We start from the raw sequence: 22,353 nt of genomic DNA on the forward strand, positions 1-22,353 counted from the left end.
GTAGGCAGCTCACCATCAAATTCGCAAGGGGAATTAGGGATGGGCAATAAATACAGGCCGAGCCAGCGATGCTCACATCCCTTAAATGAAAGAAAAATAAGACATTTAGTGGTGTCCCTCAGGGATCAGTGTTGGGCCCACAATTGTTCACAAGTTACAAAGATGATTTGGAGTTGGGGACCAAGGGCAATGTGTCCAAGTTTGCAGACGACGCGAAGATAAGTGGTAAAGCAAAAGGTGCAGAGGATACTGGAAGTCTGCAGAGGGATTTGGATAGGCTAAGTGAATGGGCTAGGGTCTGGCAGATGGAATACAATGTTGACAAATGTGAGGTTATCCATTTTGGTAGGAATAACAGCAAAAGAGATTATTATTTAAATGATAAAATAATAAAACATGCTGCTGTGCAGAGAGACCTGGGTGTGCTAGTGCATGAGTCGCAAAAAGTTGGTTTACAGGTGCAACAGGTGATTAAGTAGGCAAATGGAATTTTGTCCTTCATTGCTAGACGGATGGAGTTTAAGACTAGGGGGGTTCTGCTGCAATTGTATAAGGTGTTAGTGAGGCCACACCTGGAGTATTGTGTTCAGTTTTGGTTTCCTTACTGAGAAAGGACGTACTGGCGCTGGACGGTATGCAGAGGAGATTCACTAGGTTAATCCCAGAGCTGAAGGGGTTGGATTACGAGGAGAGGTTGAGTAGACTGGGACTGTACTTGTTGGAATTTAGAAGGATGAGGGGGGATCTTACAAAAACATATAAAATTATGAAGGGAATAAATAGGATAGATGTGGGCAGGTTGTTTCCACTGGCGGGTGAAAGCAGAACTAGGGGCATAGCCTGAAAATAAGGGGAAGTAGATTTAGGACTGAGTTTAGGAGGAACGACTTCACCCAAAGGGTTGTGAATCTATGAAATTCCTTGCCCAGTGAAGCAGTTGAGGCTCCTTCATTAAATGTTTTTAAGATAAAAATAGATAGTTTTTTGAAGAATAAAGGGATTAAGGGTTATAGTGTTCGGGCCGGAAAGTGGAGCTGAGTCCACAAAAGATCAGCCATGATCTCATTGAATGGCGGTGCAGGCTCGAGGGGCCAGATGGCCTACTCCTGCTCCGAGTTCTTAAATGACCAAGAATTTGGCAAGTAGCCTGGTTCGGCCTCAAATTTTGCTTGATCGTTTCTTCGAATTTCTTTGGAATGTTTCGCCGACGTTGAAGATGGGACAAGAATGTTCTGGCTGCTTTATCTGGGGAAAGGGCGGGAGAAGCTAACCAAACGGTCCAAAGTGCCGAGAGAAAGTGGCAGCGATGACCGGCAGCAGTCAAAGAAATATGATGGGACCATCACAAAGTCCGAGCATAAGCTGGAGCAAGGAACCAACAAAGCTACACCAGAAAAATAGGTAAGCTCCCCCTTTTCTCTCCCCCCCCCCTCTCTCAATATTCCACTCTTAGTGGGTGGAAATTTCTACATACCTACAACATTGCGTGTTTTCCCAGTGATGGAGGCAGGCCACCATTGGCCACTGGATGGAGGAGGGTGGGGGGGAGGGGTTCCAGTGTCGCCAATGTGAACGGGGTTTTCCGTGGCTCACATCCTCGGAATCTGGGGGGAATTGCCATCAACAGGAGTGGAAAATTCCACAGATGGGAAGGGCTGGAAAATTCAGCCCATTGAGTTCTGTGAAAATTGTCTGGATTGGCCATTGTTAATTAGACTCTCATTATATTTATATTATAATTAGCTATATTCTTCTGTAACTATAATGTCAGAACAACTATAATAGCCGTATAACTACTAAGCATTATCTGTGATGACATGTAACATTAGAAGTTTTCTACATTTTTTTTTGTTGAAGTGAATCTATCCACATGTTAATATTGAATAGAGAAATTTACGCCAGAATCAGCATTCCTACTTTCATCAGCAGCTCCCGGCTCTGGGAATAATTGTTCTTCTCAGAAAAGATCTCTGACAGCTCATTGTAGCTCCGAAAGACGTCCCTGGAAATGAAGGCAATGCACAAAAAAAAAAATTAGCTCACTGACCCCCGAGTGTGATGACTCCGATCGCGTTACAGAAACGCTCGGAGGAAAGTAGACTGCTCTCATTGACTGCGACACTGACTGATTGAGAGATGTCCCTCGGGAAATTTTAGCTATAAGTGTCAGGCAGATACTGCAGGACTTGCCTCATGCCACGCCGTACCTAGGAATCCTCCAAAACTGAGAATTTGACTCCAAACTGAGCATCCATATCTGGGAGTGCTGCTTCAACACTGATCTCGATTTCACGCTGTATCCGAGAACGCCACAATACTGAGATAATGATACGGGGCAGCACGGTAGCATTGTGGAGAGCACAACTGCTTCACAGCTCCAGTGTCCTAGGTTCGATTCCAGCTTGGGTCACTGTCTGTGCGGAGTCTGCACATCCTCCCCATGTGTGCGTGGTGCTCCAGTTTCCTCCCACAGTCCAAAGATGTGCAGGTTAGGTGGATTGGCCATGATAAATTGCCCTTAGTGACCAAAATTGCCCTTATTGTTGGGTGGGGTTACTGGGTTACAGGGATAGGGTGGAGGTGTTAACCTTGGGTAGGGTGCTCTTTCCAAGAGCCAGTGCAAGACTCGATGGGCTGAATGGCCTCCTTCTGCACTGTAAATTCTATGCTCTATTATATCCTGGAATCTATGAGTGCTGAAGGAATATTGAGATACGGATCCTGATTTTAATTGATTCTTGGGAATCTGGGATCACTGCTCCCAATACTGGGATACAAGTCCTGATGCCACACGATTCCTGGGAATCTGGGAGCTGTGCTCCTTGCCAAGATACTGAACGCAATTCTGCATTATTCCTGGGAATCCATAGCGTTGTCCCATTTTGGGATGCTGGTCAGAATTCTCCGGCCGTTCACTGGCGGTGAGATTCTCTGATCCCACCAACAGTGCAACGGGTTTCCCGGCGGCGTGGGGTGACTCCAATAGGACATCTCATTGACAGCGGCAGGAACAGAAAATCCTTTTAAAAAATAAATTTAAAGTACCCAATTCATTTTTTTTTTCCAATTGAGGGGAAATTTTAGCGCGGCCAATCCACCAACCCTACACATCTTTGGGTTGTGGGGGTGGGACCCATGCAGCATGTGACTCCAATACTGAGACACTGATTCCCCCTCCCCGCCACACAATACCTGGGTATCTCCTCCCATGTTTTCTTCAGCCTGTGGACAGAGTTACACTGGAGGGCAGAAATGATGGCATAGAGTGAGGAGAAGTTCTTCAAAGCCCTGCATTCCTAGAAACAGAAAGACTTGGAGTAATGGATGCAGGTTCAGAGGATTTACAGCTAACAAAGTATCAGTTCGAACAACATTCAAGCGAGTTTGCACCTTTCTCCCCGTTTCAAGTGCTTGAGGAATAGAATAAACCTGCCAATCTACACTTAGCAGAGGGGAACAGGTGGTTATGTCTTGCAAGTTTTCAATCCCAACCTCCCAACAGCGAAACGCACCAGCAAACCAAGACAAGGAACAATGGAATGGGTAAGATGCAAGGGCATGGATAGTCCAAGCCGGCCCCATCCCTTCCGGAAGTGCAACTGCGAACATTTCGAGAATGTCTGGATTTTTTGTGCAATTTCAGGGAGCGCTCTCTGGGAAGAAAAGCGCACACGCTCGGAAGCTCGCCCTTCGTTGAGAAGGCAACCATGGGCACCTGCAGTTTTTCAAGGGGCACAAAGACATACCTCCCAGGAAGGCAGCCCCCACAACCTGCGAGCATGCCTCAAGCAGTTGGGCAGGTCATGGACCCCCCCCCCCCCCCCAACTCCAACTTTTTCGATGCGGCCGTGTAAATTCTAAATGGAGGACGTGAGGCTCAAATTGAGGGGAAATGGTTACAATTGGGTCTCATATTGGTTTTCATTTATTCTTCCATGAATGTGGGTGTCGCTAGCAAGCATTTGTCCCCTCCACTAGCTGCCCTTGAACTGTTAGCCCATTTCAGAAGGGAAGTTAAGAGTCAACCGCATTGCTGTGGGCTCAACGTCCCATGTAGGCCAGACCAGGCAAGGACAGCGGATTGATTTCCTTCCCTAAATTAACATTACAGAACCAGATGGGTTTTTAAACTGCAATCGATGATAGCTGTGATGGTCACCTTCACTGAGACTGGTGTCATATCAAGATTTATTCCCTGGTGGGAGTTTTTGGCTCTTCCTGCTGGCAATATCTTGACGGGACCGGCGAGCAACCGTGGACACATCTGGACTGGAAGATCCTGTCGGCGGCCAATACAGAGCAATTTCCGCCACCTGGAAAAATGGCGCTGGTAGTGGGGGGCAATGGAGATGCTGGAAAATGCTGCCCACTGAATTTGAATTCTACCAGCTGCTGTGGTGGGAATTGAACCCTGGGCATCAGTAACCTGGACCTTTGGATTTCTAGTTCAGCTACCTCGCCACTGCGTCATCGCCTCCCTCCCCCCCCACCCCTGACCCCGACATCCCTGCCACCTACCTCCGCTACCCGGATCCACTTCTCTAGAATCCGTGCCCGCTGTTGTGGCCTCAGTTTCGTGTTGCTCAGGCAGGAGCTGATGACACAGTTGGTGAGCTTGTTGAACTGTCGGACGGTGGCCCTGATGGTGGGGGCGAGGTTCTCCTTTCCCTTCTTGTCCCGCTGTGACCAGATGGACCCCAGGCAGTGATACGGGACCACCTTCATGAAAAGCTCCTGGAGAAACAAGGTGTCAACGGCTTTTATTACTCTCGAAAAAAATACCTCGCCGGCTGCAAAGAGTTTTGGGGTATCCTGAGGTACTGGGAGGCACGTCATAAATGTTAAGTCCTTCTATGTTTCAAGCCTCGCCAGAGACTTTGCAAAACCAGCTCTGGTTCGCCTGGCTCGGTAGCTTGAAAGGTCAAGTGAGGACAGGAAATCACAGGCGGCAGTTACCTCCCTACAGTCAGGGTGAAATTTCCAGATAGAACACTAAAGCCGACTGGGCCATTCTGACGAGTATACCTCTGCCGGCTCTTTCAAAACCACTCCCCGGCATTTTTTTCCATATAGTCCAACAAATGGTTTTCTCATTGAGGTCACATCCATTTCCCTCTCTGAAAACTCAGAGAGTCATAGCATTTTGCAGCACAGTAGGAGGCCCTTCGGTCCATCGTGTCTGTGTCGGCCATCTATTTACTCTAATCCCATTTTCTTTGGTCTGTGGCCTTGTATGCTGTGGCATTTCAAGTGCTCATCTAAATGCTTCTTCAACATAGTGAGGTTTCGTGCCTCTGCCAGCCTTTCAGCAGCGAGTTCCAGATTCCAACAGCTGGGTGAAAAGGGTTTTCCTCAAATCCCCTTTAAATTTCCTTCCCCTTACCTTAAATCTCTGCCCCTGGTTATTGACCCCTCTACTCAGAGGAAATGTTTCTTGCAATCATAATTTTGTACACCTCAATCAGGTTCCCCCCTCAGCCTTCTCTGCTCTAAGGTGAACAACCCCAGCCGAACCAGCTTCTCTTGACAGCTGAAACGCTCCGGCCCAGGCAACACACTGGTGAATCTCCTCTGTACACGTTCTCGTGCAATCATATCCTTCCTATACTGTGGTGACCAGAACAGCACGCAGAACTCTAACTGTCGCCTAAATAGTGTTTTACACAGCTGGATCATAACCTCCTCCACTTGCAGTCTGTGCCTCGGCTAATAAAGGCAAATATCCAGTAGGCCTTCTTTTTATTATGAATTTAGAGTATCCAATTTTTTTCCCCCAATTAAGGGGCAATTTAGCGTGGTCAATCCACCTACCCTGCACATTTTTTGGGGTTGTAGGGGTGAGACCCACGCAAACATGGGGAGAATATGCAAACTCCACACGGACAGTGACCCGGGGCAAGGATTGAACCCACCCTTAGGCCTTCTTAACCACCTTATCTACCTGTCCTGCTGTCTTCAGGAATTTGCCTCCTTTCAGTCCATTCATTCCTGATTACTACAACTCACTGTGGTAAAAGCAAAACATCTCATCTCCTCCCTGGCCCTTTAGCTTATTTTCTTAAATCTGTATATCTGACTACCAAACTTCCTGCAACTGGAAACAGATTGTTCGTAATTACTCTGTCAAAATCTTTCATCACTTGAAGGAATCTGCCCTTGAACTCCTCTGCGCTAAACTGAGCAATCCCAGCTCCTCTATTCTCCACAGTTTCCGGTGTTCTTTATACTATGACGGCCTCAATTGAATGGAACCAAAAGAGGGATAGTCTCCAGTCCTCCGAGTGAGTGGGACCATTGCTTCCTTGAATGTGTTGGAATTAGTGTTGATGACCATGGGAAATGAGGGTTCTCCTGCTTCCGCATCATTCCCTCGGGAAACTTGAGCACAAGCACTATGCTGACGTTCCTGGTGCAGTGCTGAGGGAGTGCTGCTGGAGGTGGTGCCTCAGGTGAGAAGTCGGTCTGAGGCCCCACCTGCCCTCTCAATCGCAATCAAAATGAATAACTATCCAGAGAAACAGTCCAGAGAAGCCAAATCCAGCACCACAATATGTTTAACAAACTATCATTTAAAAAAACAAATATTCCATTATGGGGATGTGGGGCATCGCTGGGAATGCCAGCATTTGCTGCCCATCTTCAATTGCCCCTTAACCTGAGGGGCTTCCCAGAGCTATTTCCAGAGGCAGTTAAAAGTCAACCACATTGTTCTGGGTTTGGAGTCACATATAGGCCAGACCAGGTACAAAGGGAGGTGATGGCACAGCGGAATTGTCACTGGACAAGTCATCCAGAGAACCAGGATAGTATTCTGGGGATCTGGGGTTTGAATCCCAGAACAGCAGTTGGTGGAACTTCGAATTCAATAGAAAACCCAACAATGATCATGAAACCATTGTTGATCGTCATAAAAGCCACCATCTGGTTCACTGATGTCTTTTTGGAGAAGGAAATTTGCCATCCTTACCTGGTCTATCCTGCATGCGGCTCCGGGCCCACAGCAATGTGGCTGACTCTTAAATGCCCTCTGAATTGGCCGCTGAGCCACTCAGTTCAAGGGCAGTTAGGGATGGGCAACAAATGCAGGCCCAGCCAGCGACGCCCACATCCCATGAACTAATTTTAGAAAAAGGATGCTAGATCTCCTTCCCTTTCGTGAACCGCATGGGTTCTTTTTTAAACAACAATCGATGATAGTTTCATAGTCATCATCGATGAGGACGAGCTTTATGTTCCAGATTTTTTTCATTGAATTTAAATTCCACCAGCTGCTGTGGTAGGATGCGAACCCATGTCCCTCCGGAACATTAGCCAGGGCTTCTGGGTTACTACTGGTCCAGTCATTGTCACCATGTCACCTTCTTCCCATTTTCCAGCAAATTCCCAACAGCACACAGTCTGCATTGCAGTCCAAAACAATCAGGCTGCTGTGATTAATTTTCAGAACCTCGAGTTCATAGAATTTACAGTGCAGAAGGAGGCCATTCGGTCCATCGGGTCTGCACCGGCTCTTGGAAAGAGCACCCTACCCAAGGTCAACACCTCCACCCTATCCCCATAACCCAGTAACCCCACCCAACACTAAGGGCAATTTTGGACACTAAGGGCAATTTATCGTGGCCAATTCACCTAACCGCACATCTTTGGACTGTGGGAGGAAACCGGAGCACCCGGAGGAAACCCACGCAGACACGGGGAGGATGTGCAGACTCCGCACAGACAGTGACCCAAGCCGGAATCGAACCTGGGACCCTGGAGCTGTGAAGCAATTGTGCTATCCACAATGCTACCGTGCTGCCCCACAGATTTTAACTTAACCTGCCAAGTAACACATCCACTGGGGTTAAATTTGGGCGTGGTGTAAAATGGGCTTCTGCGCTCCCCTCCACCCCCCCCCTCCCCCTTCACACTCGCCCCATTCCTGCTCTCACTGGGTGATTCAGGCTAACATCGAGGCTTTAGACTGTGGTGAATACAGGCATTTCAACTCGTTCAACTCATGTTTGCCTTAAAGGCCTGCTCGATTGTGTTTAAACTGTAAATACAGTTTAAACAAAGTATAAATATCTGCTGACACTCCTGCAAACATACACATAATTCACTCACCAGAATGGCTGCGGAACAACGTTATTTTATGTTGTGACCTAGTTCACACTGTACAGCAGTAAATTCCTGCAACATTCAGGTGGATATTTCGCTCATCACCGGCTGGCGAAAGAGATCTATTTAATCAAACTCCCCCTCCCCCATTCCCATTCTATTGATGGGGTTGGCGATTATATCTATCAGGAAAGACTGAACTAGATGTGGCTCTTTACTGCTGAAAAGAGAAGGTCAAAGGTTGACCTGATTCCCTTACAATTATGACAAGAATTTTGGCGTGGCGGGGGTGAGGCCAGAACTTGGGGGGCTATGAATATAAGACTCTGATTGGAGGATACTCTGGAGAATGCAGTAAGGAACATTTAGCTGCCCAGCTTTGCCCAAATTCAAACCAAGAAGGTCGACTCTGATTGGTCAAGACATTGACCTGGGGAAACAAATCGGGAATGACGACCTCCACCATTCAGAATCCACTTGCCAACCAACCAGCGCTCTCTCTCCCCTCACGCCGTGTAAGTTGTTGTTCCCCCAGTACTGTTGGTAATTTCTCACGAAGCAGTCCTGATGAGTCCAAGATGAAAAGCTTTGATAGCATGTCTCTTTTTTTTCAGCAATGCTCAAGTTCAGTGCTATCAACTGGCTAATTATAAGATAGTCGGTGATAAATCCGATAGGGAATTCAGGAGAGGCTTCTTTTCCCAGAGAGTGGTGAGAATGTGGAACCCACTACCAGAGGAGGGGTATCAACTGAGGAGGAGAGACAGGGGTAGGCTAGGTAAAAACCATGAGGGAAAAAGGAATAGAACAATATGTAGATGGCTTTCGATAAAGAGGGGGTGGAGAGAGGCTTGCGCGGAAGATAAACACTGGAACACCCAGGCAGAATGCCGTGTAAATACTTTGCAACTCACTTTCCCGGATCTCCAAACCCAGGCATTGATAGCACAGGCTGCCGTACTGTACATAAAGTTATGGTAATAATGGATTAGAGAGCTGGCATTGTTGAATTTACAAGGAATGTTTACACCAACAGGCCAGCTTCTCAACCGGAGACCTGACAAAAGGACTGGGGTAACTTTCCTCGAAAAATAAACCCCCCAAAAATACAACGGATACTGGAAATCCGAAATAGAAACGTAATATGCTGGAAAGACTGGCAGCATCTGAGGAGATAGAAACAGAGGACTCGAGTTTCCGCCTCCACATCCTCCATGGCTTGTTCTCCGAAGGTGGCTTGACACTGGCCGTTGGTGGGATTGGATGTGTCTACAGCATTTTGCATGGCTCGCTGGCCCTGCCGCCGGTGAGGGGTGGGTCACCTATAGCAGGACCGGAGATCCTATCAACAGGAAGGGCCAGGAAAAACCCATCCAGAGTCGGCGATAAGCGTCTGAACGGTTTTTATTTAACCCTCACTCGCCTCGGAATCGGGTGGAAGGCTGGTTCTGACTTCACTGGAGAATGAAACTGGGTCAATGTGGGGAAGTGTTGTCAGCACCCTCCCTCTGAAAGGACTAGTCACTGTTCAATGTGCTTCAATATACTTTTACTCAAACTGCAGCCCTTTTTTCTGAACTATGCATATTCCCAATGTGAAAGTAAATATTCCGATGACTTCCCCACTGTATTCTAATAGATGAAAAATAAAATGGGCATTGTATGTGAATCCCAGTGTGTACCTTATCAAAAACAGATTTCTTGTTCACCTTAAAGACAGACTTGCATTTATAAATTGCTTTTTATAAAATCTCAAAGCTCTTGGTTTGCACTGCTGCCTCACAGAGCCAGGGACCCGGGTTCAATTCAACTTCGGGTAAGAGGTGTGAATTGTATCAAGCCAGGACAGTTGGTAGGATTTCGCAGGCTAGATGGTGGTACAATTCACACCTCTTTAACCTGGGGTTCCCCCATCTCTGGATCTGTAAAGATTTAATCACCTGCTAATGGTCGCATTCCAAGCATTGTTTGGCATCTTTGAATTTGTCTATATATGTGTTTCTGGAACATACCTCTTCATTCACCTGAGGAAGGAGCAGCGCTCCGAAAGCTAGTGACATCGAAACAAACCTGTTGGACTTTAACCTGGTGTTGTAAGACTTCGTACTGTGCTCACCCCAGTCCAACGCCGGCATCTCCACATCATTGTAGATGGTGGACAGGCTTTGGCGAGTCAGGAGATTAGTTACTCACCACAGGATGCCTAGTATCTGACCTGCTCTTGTAGCCACAGTATTTATCTATTAATTCTAAATTTAGAGTACCCAATTATTTTTTTTCCAAATAAGGAGCAATTTAGCATGGCCAATCGACCTAACTTGCATATTTTTTGGTTGTTGGGGTGAAACCCATGCAGACAAGGGGAGAATGTGCAAACTCCACATGGACAGTGGCCCGGGGCTGGGATCGAACCTGGATCCTCAGTGCCATAGGCTGCCGTGCTAACCACTGCATCACCGTGCCACCCTGCCACTGTATTTATAAGCCTAGTCCAGTTTGGTTTCTGGATGGATGTTCATATTGGGGGATAGTTAGATCATCTCTTCGAGATGGCCATTGCCTGGCTCTTGTGAGGCACGAATATTACTTGTCACTCGTCAGCCCAAGCGTGGGTAGTATCCAGGTCTTGCTGCATCTGGACCTGGATAGCTTCAGTATCTGAGGAGTCGCAAATGGTGCTGAACATGGTGCGATCATCAGTGAACAATGTCACTCTGACCTTATGATGGAAATAAGGCTATTGAGGAAGCTACTGAAGAAGGTAGGATCTGGACCACCACAAAAGCTAATAGATTTCATGAAGAAAATCCAACACACTGACTGAAGACCCTGACCCGGTGTGACCTACAGGTGACGCCAACCACAGCAATGTGGTCAACTCTTACCTTCGCTGAGTATTAACCTTTGGTACCAAATCACGACAATGGATGAGTGACCACATGGTGTGCAAGAAGGTTGCTCAGGTTTACTTTTCCCAAGGACAATTCCAGACCGTCAGACGTGATGGGCCAAATGTGCTTCTTCAGCATCCGAACAATTCCATGATTCTGTCAGTAAATGCCAGCGACTCCCAGGTCACAGGAATAAATTTTTAAATAATCTCTAACATCTTCCGGTTCTCACAAAATGCCATCAAGCCAAAACATTCTCATTCTCACTCTCACTCTCTCACGTTCCTCTCTCTCTCTCCATTTGCCAGCATTTACTGTTCACAGCCAGATTATTGTTCTGGAGTGACCGACGAAGGTGCTCACCGCATCAATCATGGTTAGCTGCGAGGCCGTTACATCTGCCATGAAGGTGAGGATATCGTCTGCTTCCTGCTTGTGCTGACACTTGGTCCCATTCTCCTCCGTCTGGGTCAGCTCATCACGATCGTGGCCTTGAGCTGTCAATCAGAAACATCACTTGAATACTGATAAACACCAAACAACACGCGTCTCAGGGTGGGCGGACAGAGGGCACCGTGGGCTGGCGGCATAGGTAGAGAGTAACATAGGTAGAGAATAACACTGGGTGCGGTGGGAAGGAGGTCAAAGACGAGGGTTCTAGAGGGCCTAAGCTTCAGCACCGAACTATAAAAGGTGTAAAGTTTGGAAACAATTCTTCAGACCACAGCTGGCAGAAATTTTGAACTCTGGTTTCAGGCGCAGCAGCTAGTGCTAAATCACTTTAAATCTGAGACTTACAGAGTTTCTGTTAACTAAAGGTGTTCAGGGACATGGGGCAAAGGCTGGCGTATTGGCGTTAGGGCAGAGACCACCCCGTGCTGTCATTAAGTGGCAGAAAAGTTCAGAGGCAAAATGGCCTCATCCTGTTGCTATATTTCCATGCTCCTCCCACAAGACCCGAAAGACGTGCTAGGAGGTAATTTGGACATTCTGAATTCTACCTCTGTATATCCGAACCAGGTGCTGGAATGTAACGACGAGGGGCTTTTCACAGTAACTTCATTGCAGTGTTAATGTGACACTAAATATCATTATTCACAAGTATTAATAACAGGGCCAATTTTGATATACACACAGCACAGGCAGATACACTCACACAAACAGGCACACTCACACAAACAGGCACACTCACACACACATTCACACTCACACATAGACACACTTACACAGACACACCTAACATACACACAGACAACACACACGCACACAGAGACAAACACACAGATACACTCAAACAGACACATACTCGCACAGAGACACACTCACACATAGACACACTCACACACAGACACACTCACACACAGACGCACTCACACACATAGACAAAAGCAAAGTTAAAGCAAATTACTGTGAATGCTGGAATCTGAAACAAAAACAGAAAATACTGGACTAAGAGTCATCTCGACTCAAAAGATTAACTCCCTTCTCCCACCGGCCTGCTGAGATTGTCCAGCATTTTCTGTTTTTGACACAGGCACATACTCACACAGGCAGACACACATCCATGCACACAACATACTCACACTTCTAAACACTCTCACATCACAGACACACGACTGAACACGCTCACACAGCACAGACACGCTACTGAACACACCCACACAGCCCAGACACGCCACTGAACACACACACACAGCACAGACACGCCACTGAACACACCCACACAGCACAGACACGCTACTGAACACACCCACACAGCACAGACACGCCACTGAACACACTCAACAGCAGACACGCCACTGAACACACTCACACAGCACAGACTCGCTACTGAACACACCCACACAGCACAGACACGCTACTGAACACACCCACACAGCACAGACACGCCACTGAACACTCTCACACAGCACAGACACGCAACTGAACACTCTCACACAGCAGACACGCCACTGAACACACCCACACAGCACAGACACGCCACTGAACACTCTCACACAGCACAGACACGCCACTGAACACTCTCACACAGCACAGACTCGCTACTGAACACACCCACACAGCACAGACACGCCACTGAACACTCTCACACAGCACAGACACACAACTGAACACTCTCACACAGCAGACACGCCACTGAACACACTCACACAGCAGACACACAACTGAACACTCACACAGCACAGACACGCAACTGAACACTCACACAGCAGACACGCCACTGAACACTCTCACGCAGCACAGACTCGCCATTGAACACACTTACACAGCACAGACACACCACTGAACACACCCACACAGCACAGACACGCCACTGAACACTCTCACGCAGCACAGACACGCCACTGAACACACTCACACAGCACAGACACGCCACTGAACACACCCACACAGCACAGACACGTCACTGAACACACTCACACAGCACAGACACGCCACTGAACACACTCACACAGCACAGACACGCCACTGAACACACCCACACAGCACAGACACGTCACTGAACACACTCACACAGCACAGACACGCCACTGAATACACTCACACAGCACAGACATGCCACTGAACACACTCACACAGCACAGACACGCCACTGAACACACTCACGCATCACAGACACGTCACTGAACACACTCACGCAGCACAGACACTCCACTGGTGACACTCACACAGCACAGAGACGCCACTGAACACACTCACGCAGCACAGACACGCCACTGAACACACTCACGCAGCACAGACACGTCACTGAACACACTCACGCAGCACAGACACGCTACTGAACACACCCACACAGCACAGACACGCCACTGAACACACTCACGCAGCACAGACACGCCACTGAACACACTCACGCAGCACAGACACGCCACTGAACACTCTCACACAGCACAGACACGCAACTGAACACTCTCACACAGCAGACACGCCACTGAACACACTCACACAGCAGACACACAACTGAACACTCACACAGCACAGACACGCAACTGAACACTCACACAGCAGACACGCCACTGAACACTCTCACGCAGCACAGACTCGCCATTGAACACACTTACACAGCACAGACACACCACTGAACACACCCACACAGCACAGACATGTCACTGAACACACTCACACAGCACAGACACGCCACTGAACACTCTCACGCAGCACAGACACGCCACTGAACACACTCACACAGCACAGACACGCCACTGAACACACCCACACAGCACAGACACGTCACTGAACACACACACAGCACAGACATGCCACTGAACACACTCACACAGCACACACACGCCACTGAACACACTCACGCAGCACAGACACGTCACTGAACACACTCACACAGCACAGACACGCCACTGAACACACTCACGCAGCACAGACACGTCACTGAACACACTCACACAGCACAGACACGCCACTGAACACTCTCACGCAGCACAGACACGCCACTGAACACACCCACACAGCACAGACACGTCACTGAACACACTCACACAGCACAGACACGCCACTGAACACACTCACACAGCACAGACATGCCACTGAACACACTCACACAGCACAGACACGCCACTGAACACACTCACGCAGCACAGACACGTCACTGAACACACTCACGCAGCACAGACACTCCACTGGTGACACTCACACAGCACAGACACGCCACTGAACACACTCACGCAGCAGACACGCCACTGAACACACTCACGCAGCACAGACACGTCACTGAACACTCTCACACAGCACAGACACGCCACTGAACACACCCACACAGCACAGACACGCCACTGAACACGCTCACGCAGCACAGACATGCTACTGAACACACCCACACAGCACAGACACGCCACTGAACACACTCACGCAGTACAGACACGCCACTGAACACACTCACGCATCACAGACACTTCACTGAACACACTCACGCATCACAGACACGTCACTGAACACACTCACACAGCACAGACACGCTACTGAACACACCCACACAGCCCAGACACGCCACTGAACACACACACACAGCACAGACACGCCACTGAACACACCCACACAGCACAGACACGCTACTGAACACACCCACACAGCACAGACACGCCACTGAACACACTCAACAGCAGACACGCCACTGAACACACTCACACAGCACAGACTCGCGACTGAACACACCCACACAGCACAGACACGCTACTGAACACACCCACACAGCACAGACACGCCACTGAACACTCTCACACAGCACAGACACGCAACTGAACACTCTCACACAGCAGACACGCCACTGAACACACCCACACAGCACAGACACGCCACTGAACACTCTCACACAGCACAGACACGCCACTGAACACTCTCACACAGCACAGACTCGCTACTGAACACACCCACACAGCACAGACACGCCACTGAACACTCTCACACAGCACAGACACACAACTGAACACTCTCACACAGCAGACACGCCACTGAACACACTCACACAGCAGACACACAACTGAACACTCACACAGCACAGACACGCAACTGAACACTCACACAGCAGACACGCCACTGAACACTCTCACGCAGCACAGACTCGCCATTGAACACACTTACACAGCACAGACACACCACTGAACACACCCACACAGCACAGACACGCCACTGAACACTCTCACGCAGCACAGACACGTCACTGAACACACTCACACAGCACAGACACGCCACTGAACACACCCACACAGCACAGACACGTCACTGAACACACTCACACAGCACAGACACGCCACTGAACACACTCACACAGCACAGACACGCCACTGAACACACTCACACAGCACAGACACGCCACTGAACACACCCACACAGCACAGACACGTCACTGAACACACTCACACAGCACAGACACGCCACTGAATACACTCACACAGCACAGACATGCCACTGAACACACTCACACAGCACAGACACGCCACTGAACACACTCACGCATCACAGACACGTCACTGAACACACTCACGCAGCACAGACACTCCACTGGTGACACTCACACAGCACAGAGACGCCACTGAACACACTCACGCAGCACAGACACGCCACTGAACACACTCACGCAGCACAGACACGTCACTGAACACACTCACGCAGCACAGACACGCTACTGAACACACCCACACAGCACAGACACGCCACTGAACACACTCACGCAGCACAGACACGCCACTGAACACACTCACGCAGCACAGACACGCCACTGAACACTCTCACACAGCACAGACACGCAACTGAACACTCTCACACAGCAGACACGCCACTGAACACACTCACACAGCAGACACACAACTGAACACTCACACAGCACAGACACGCAACTGAACACTCACACAGCAGACACGCCACTGAACACTCTCACGCAGCACAGACTCGCCATTGAACACACTTACACAGCACAGACACACCACTGAACACACCCACACAGCACAGACATGTCACTGAACACACTCACACAGCACAGACACGCCACTGAACACTCTCACGCAGCACAGACACGCCACTGAACACACTCACACAGCACAGACACGCCACTGAACACACCCACACAGCACAGACACGTCACTGAACACACACACAGCACAGACATGCCACTGAACACACTCACACAGCACACACACGCCACTGAACACACTCACGCAGCACAGACACGTCACTGAACACACTCACGCAGCACAGACACGCCACTGAACACACTCACACAGCACAGACACGCCACTGAACACACTCACGCAGCACAGACACGTCACTGAACACACTCACACAGCACAGACACGCCACTGAACACTCTCACGCAGCACAGACACGCCACTGAACACACCCACACAGCACAGACACGTCACTGAACACACTCACACAGCACAGACACGCCACTGAACACACTCACGCAGCACAGACACGTCACTGAACACACTCACGCAGCACAGACACTCCACTGGTGACACTCACACAGCACAGACACGCCACTGAACACACTCACGCAGCAGACACGCCACTGAACACACTCACACAGCACAGACACGTCACTGAACACGCTCACGCAGCACAGACATGCTACTGAACACACCCACACAGCACAGACACGCCACTGAACACACTCACGCAGTACAGACACGCCACTGAACAGACTCACGCATCACAGACACTTCACTGAACACACTCACGCATCACAGACACGTCACTGAACACACTCACACAGCACAGACACGCTACTGAACACACCCACACAGCACAGACACGCCACTGAACACACCCACACAGCACAGACATGCCACTGAACACACTCACACAGCACAGACACGCCACTGAACACACCCACACAGCACAGACACGCCACTGAACACTCACACAGCACAGACACGTTACTGGACACACTCACGCAGCACAGACACTCCACTGAACACACTCACACAGCACAGACACGCCACTGAACACACTCACGCAGTACAGACACGCCACTGAACAGACTCACGCATCACAGACACTCCACTGAACACACTCACACAGCACAGACACGCCACTGAACACACCCACACAGCACAGACACGCCACTGAACACACTCACGCAGCACAGACACTCCACTGAACACACTCACACAGCACAGACACGCCACTGAACACACTCACGCAGTACAGACACGCCACTGAACAGACTCACGCATCACAGACACTTCACTGAACACACTCACGCATCACAGACACGTCACTGAACACACTCACACAGCCCAGACACGCCACTGAACACACACACACAGCACAGACACGCCACTGAACACACCCACACAGCACAGACACGCTACTGAACACACCCACACAGCACAGACACGCCACTGAACACACCCACACAGCACAGACACGCCACTGAACACACTCAACAGCAGACACGCCACTGAACACACTCACACAGCACAGACTCGCGACTGAACACACCCACACAGCACAGACACGCTACTGAACACACCCACACAGCACAGACACGCCACTGAACACACTCAACAGCAGACACGCCACTGAACACACTCACACAGCACAGACTCGCGACTGAACACACCCACACAGCACAGACACGCTACTGAACACACCCACACAGCACAGACACGCCACTGAACACTCTCACACAGCAGACACGCCACTGAACACACCCACACAGCACAGACACGCCACTGAACACTCTCACACAGCACAGACACACAACTGAACACTCTCACACAGCAGACACGCCACTGAACACACTCACACAGCAGACACACAACTGAACACTCACACAGCACAGACACGCAACTGAACACTCACACAGCAGACACGCCACTGAACACTCTCACGCAGCACAGACTCGCCATTGAACACACTTACACAGCACAGACACACCACTGAACACACCCACACAGCACAGACACACCACTGAACACACCCACACAGCACAGACACGCCACTGAACACTCTCACGCAGCACAGACACGCCACTGAACACACTCACACAGCACAGACACGCCACTGAACACACCCACACAGCACAGACACGTCACTGAACACACTCACACAGCACAGACACGCCACTGAACACACTCACACAGCACAGACACGCCACTGAACACACTCACACAGCACAGACACGCCACTGAACACACCCACACAGCACAGACACGTCACTGAACACACTCACACAGCACAGACACGCCACTGAATACACTCACACAGCACAGACATGCCACTGAACACACTCACACAGCACAGACACGCCACTGAACACACTCACGCATCACAGACACGTCACTGAACACACTCACGCAGCACAGACACTCCACTGGTGACACTCACACAGCACAGAGACGCCACTGAACACACTCACGCAGCACAGACACGCCACTGAACACACTCACGCAGCACAGACACGTCACTGAACACACTCACGCAGCACAGACACGCTACTGAACACACCCACACAGCACAGACACGCCACTGAACACACTCACGCAGCACAGACACGCCACTGAACACACTCACGCAGCACAGACACGCCACTGAACACTCTCACACAGCACAGACACGCAACTGAACACTCTCACACAGCAGACACGCCACTGAACACACTCACACAGCAGACACACAACTGAACACTCACACAGCACAGACACGCAACTGAACACTCACACAGCAGACACGCCACTGAACACTCTCACGCAGCACAGACTCGCCATTGAACACACTTACACAGCACAGACACACCACTGAACACACCCACACAGCACAGACATGTCACTGAACACACTCACACAGCACAGACACGCCACTGAACACTCTCACGCAGCACTGACACGCCACTGAACACACTCACACAGCACAGACACGCCACTGAACACACCCACACAGCACAGACACGTCACTGAACACACACACAGCACAGACATGCCACTGAACACACTCACACAGCACACACACGCCACTGAACACACTCACGCAGCACAGACACGTCACTGAACACACTCACGCAGCACAGACACGCCACTGAACACACTCACACAGCACAGACACGCCACTGAACACACTCACGCAGCACAGACACGTCACTGAACACACTCACACAGCACAGACACGCCACTGAACACTCTCACGCAGCACAGACACGCCACTGAACACACCCACACAGCACAGACACGTCACTGAACACACTCACACAGCACAGACACGCCACTGAACACACTCACACAGCACAGACATGCCACTGAACACACTCACACAGCACAGACACGCCACTGAACACACTCACGCAGCACAGACACGTCACTGAACACACTCACGCAGCACAGACACTCCACTGGTGACACTCACACAGCACAGACACGCCACTGAACACACTCACGCAGCAGACACGCCACTGAACACACTCACACAGCACAGACACGTCACTGAACACGCTCACGCAGCACAGACATGCTACTGAACACACCCACACAGCACAGACACGCCACTGAACACACTCACGCAGTACAGACACGCCACTGAACAGACTCACGCATCACAGACACTTCACTGAACACACTCACGCATCACAGACACGTCACTGAACACACTCACACAGCACAGACACGCTACTGAACACACCCACACAGCACAGACACGCCACTGAACACACCCACACAGCACAGACATGCCACTGAACACACTCACACAGCACAGACACGCCACTGAACACACCCACACAGCACAGACACGCCACTGAACACTCACACAGCACAGACACGTTACTGAACACACCCACATAGGACAGACGCGCCACTGAACACACCCACACAGCACAGACACGCCACTGAACACACTCACGCAGCACAGACACTCCACTGAACACACTCACACAGCACAGACACGCCACTGAACACACTCACACAGCACAGACACGTCACTGAACACACTCACGCATCACAGACACTTCACTGAACACACTCACGCATCACAGACACGTCACTGAACACACTCACACAGCACAGACACTCCACTGAACACACTCACACAAAGATGCACACACAAGCACACATGCATACACACACTCATGTACTCACTCTTATTCACACAAATGCACACACATGCATGCAAAGGAACGTACTCACATGAATGCACACATGCACTCACACACACATGCATGGATACCGACACAATCTCACTCACACACAGACGCACTCTCACAGTCCCACACACACAAGTGCACTGTTGTAACACGAATAGGATGTGGCCATTCAGTCCTTCAATTTTCTGATGATGGCTCACATGCCACGGGGAAAAAACTGTGCGAAGTGTCGGCAGAAGTGTCAGAATGGTAACGAGGAGACAACTGAAACTAATACCTCCCAGAGCCACACTGTTTCAACAAAGCCAGTGCCCACCCAATTAGCTGTAGGCTGGAGAGAGTGTGGACACTGAATATCCTGAGGCCAATGCTTTGCAGTCAGCTCCTCCCACAGTGTAGAGGTTTGGGTCAATAACCGACTCTGGCTCCTGATCTGGCTATGCCTCCATTTCAAAAATTCACATCCTTGTTTTTAAATCACCCACTGCCCACCTCTGTAGCACCCTGCCCTACAATCCTGCTCTCCTCCAGTCCCTGGCCCCTGTCTCGCTTCGCTGATGGCCATGCTTTTAGCTGCCTGGGTCCATAGCTCGGTAATCCCCTCCCTAAAACTCCTCAACTCTCTGCCCCTTTAAGACAGTCCTTGAAACACACCACTTGGCCACTTTGTTTTTGCCACTTGCCTTCTGTGACTTGTGGGTCAGAACATTCATTTCCTTTAAATTATTCTCCTTTCACAGGATGCAAAGGCCACAGCATTTATTGCACATCCCTAATTGCCCTTGAGAAGGTGGCGGGGGCAGCCTTCTTCAACCACTGCAGTTCCTGTGGTGTAGATGCACCCACTGTGCTGTTGGGGAGGGATTTCCAGAATTTTGCCCCAGTGACAGTGAAAAAACAGCTGATATGTTTCCAGGTCAGAACAAAGAGTAGCTTGCAAGGGAACCTCCAGATAGAGATGTTCCCATGTGTCAGCTGCCCTTGTCCTTCTGGGTAGTAGCAGTCATAGATTTGGAAGGTACTGTATAAGACGTCTCGGTGAATTGCTGCAGTGCATCCTGTAGGTTAAAGGTGCAATATAAATTGGTGTTGCGCATGGGTGTGTGCGTGCGTGTCCAGGCTGCCATGCTCTTCAGAAGAAGGGCCATTAAACCTGCTAAGTATCTCGCGCCGCTTCTTGGAGAATTAACAAACAAATGGGAGCTGGGTGTACCACCTACAAGATTCACCGCAGCAACAGGCCAAGCGTCGTAGGAAGGCTGAAGGCAAATTGTGGTTTTGCTCAAAACTTTTCACTGAGTCTTGCTCGAAAGGAGGCCATGGATTGATGGCTGGACACTTTCAGCCTCGAGTTAGTGGAGATCGGGACGCTGGATGTCCATGGGTTCTCCCAGCCGGACTTTCAGCAGGGGACTGGCGGGGCCTCAAGAGACACGATAACAGCGAGCTAATTTCCTCTGGGGTTGCTCCAGTCCCTCACAGGGACCTTGCAGAGTTTCAGGGTCCCCGTCGCAGGTCTGATACAGAACAGGAGGTGGCTATTCATCCCATTGTACCCGAGATAGTCCTGCTCCCAGTCTTCTCCTTGTTGACCTGCATTTTCTTCCCCTCCCTCACAGTTTTATCTGTCTTCCTTTATGCTGAATCTCCTTCCACCGCCCTTTCGGGAGAGCGTTCCAGTTCACAACAACCCGCTGTGTGGAAAAAAAGAAAAAGAATTCTCCTCATCCCGCCTGCTCCCTTAGTGTGGTCACAAGCTCTGAGGCAGCAACG

At 49.9% G+C, this 22,353-nt stretch overlaps 1 protein-coding gene across 4 annotated transcripts in view; it reads right to left on the reverse strand.

The window, feature by feature from the left end:
* Window positions 1-22,353, reverse strand: part of LOC140390269 (ral guanine nucleotide dissociation stimulator-like) — a 197,814-nt gene that overhangs the window by 23,183 nt on the left and 152,278 nt on the right. For all 4 annotated transcript variants that reach the window (XM_072475288.1, XM_072475289.1, XM_072475291.1 and 1 more), the window contains 4 exons: window positions 11,355-11,488; window positions 4,519-4,734; window positions 3,193-3,296; window positions 1,918-2,002 (listed from right to left, as the gene is read on the reverse strand). In XM_072475288.1, coding sequence (XP_072331389.1) covers window positions 1,918-2,002; window positions 3,193-3,296; window positions 4,519-4,734; window positions 11,355-11,488 — 539 coding nt within the window. The remainder of the gene's footprint in view (window positions 1-1,917; window positions 2,003-3,192; window positions 3,297-4,518; window positions 4,735-11,354; window positions 11,489-22,353) is intronic.

The sequence above is a fragment of the Scyliorhinus torazame genome, chromosome 14 (genome assembly GCF_047496885.1).
Source record: "Scyliorhinus torazame isolate Kashiwa2021f chromosome 14, sScyTor2.1, whole genome shotgun sequence".
In the NCBI taxonomy this organism is placed as follows: domain Eukaryota; kingdom Metazoa; phylum Chordata; class Chondrichthyes; order Carcharhiniformes; family Scyliorhinidae; genus Scyliorhinus; species Scyliorhinus torazame.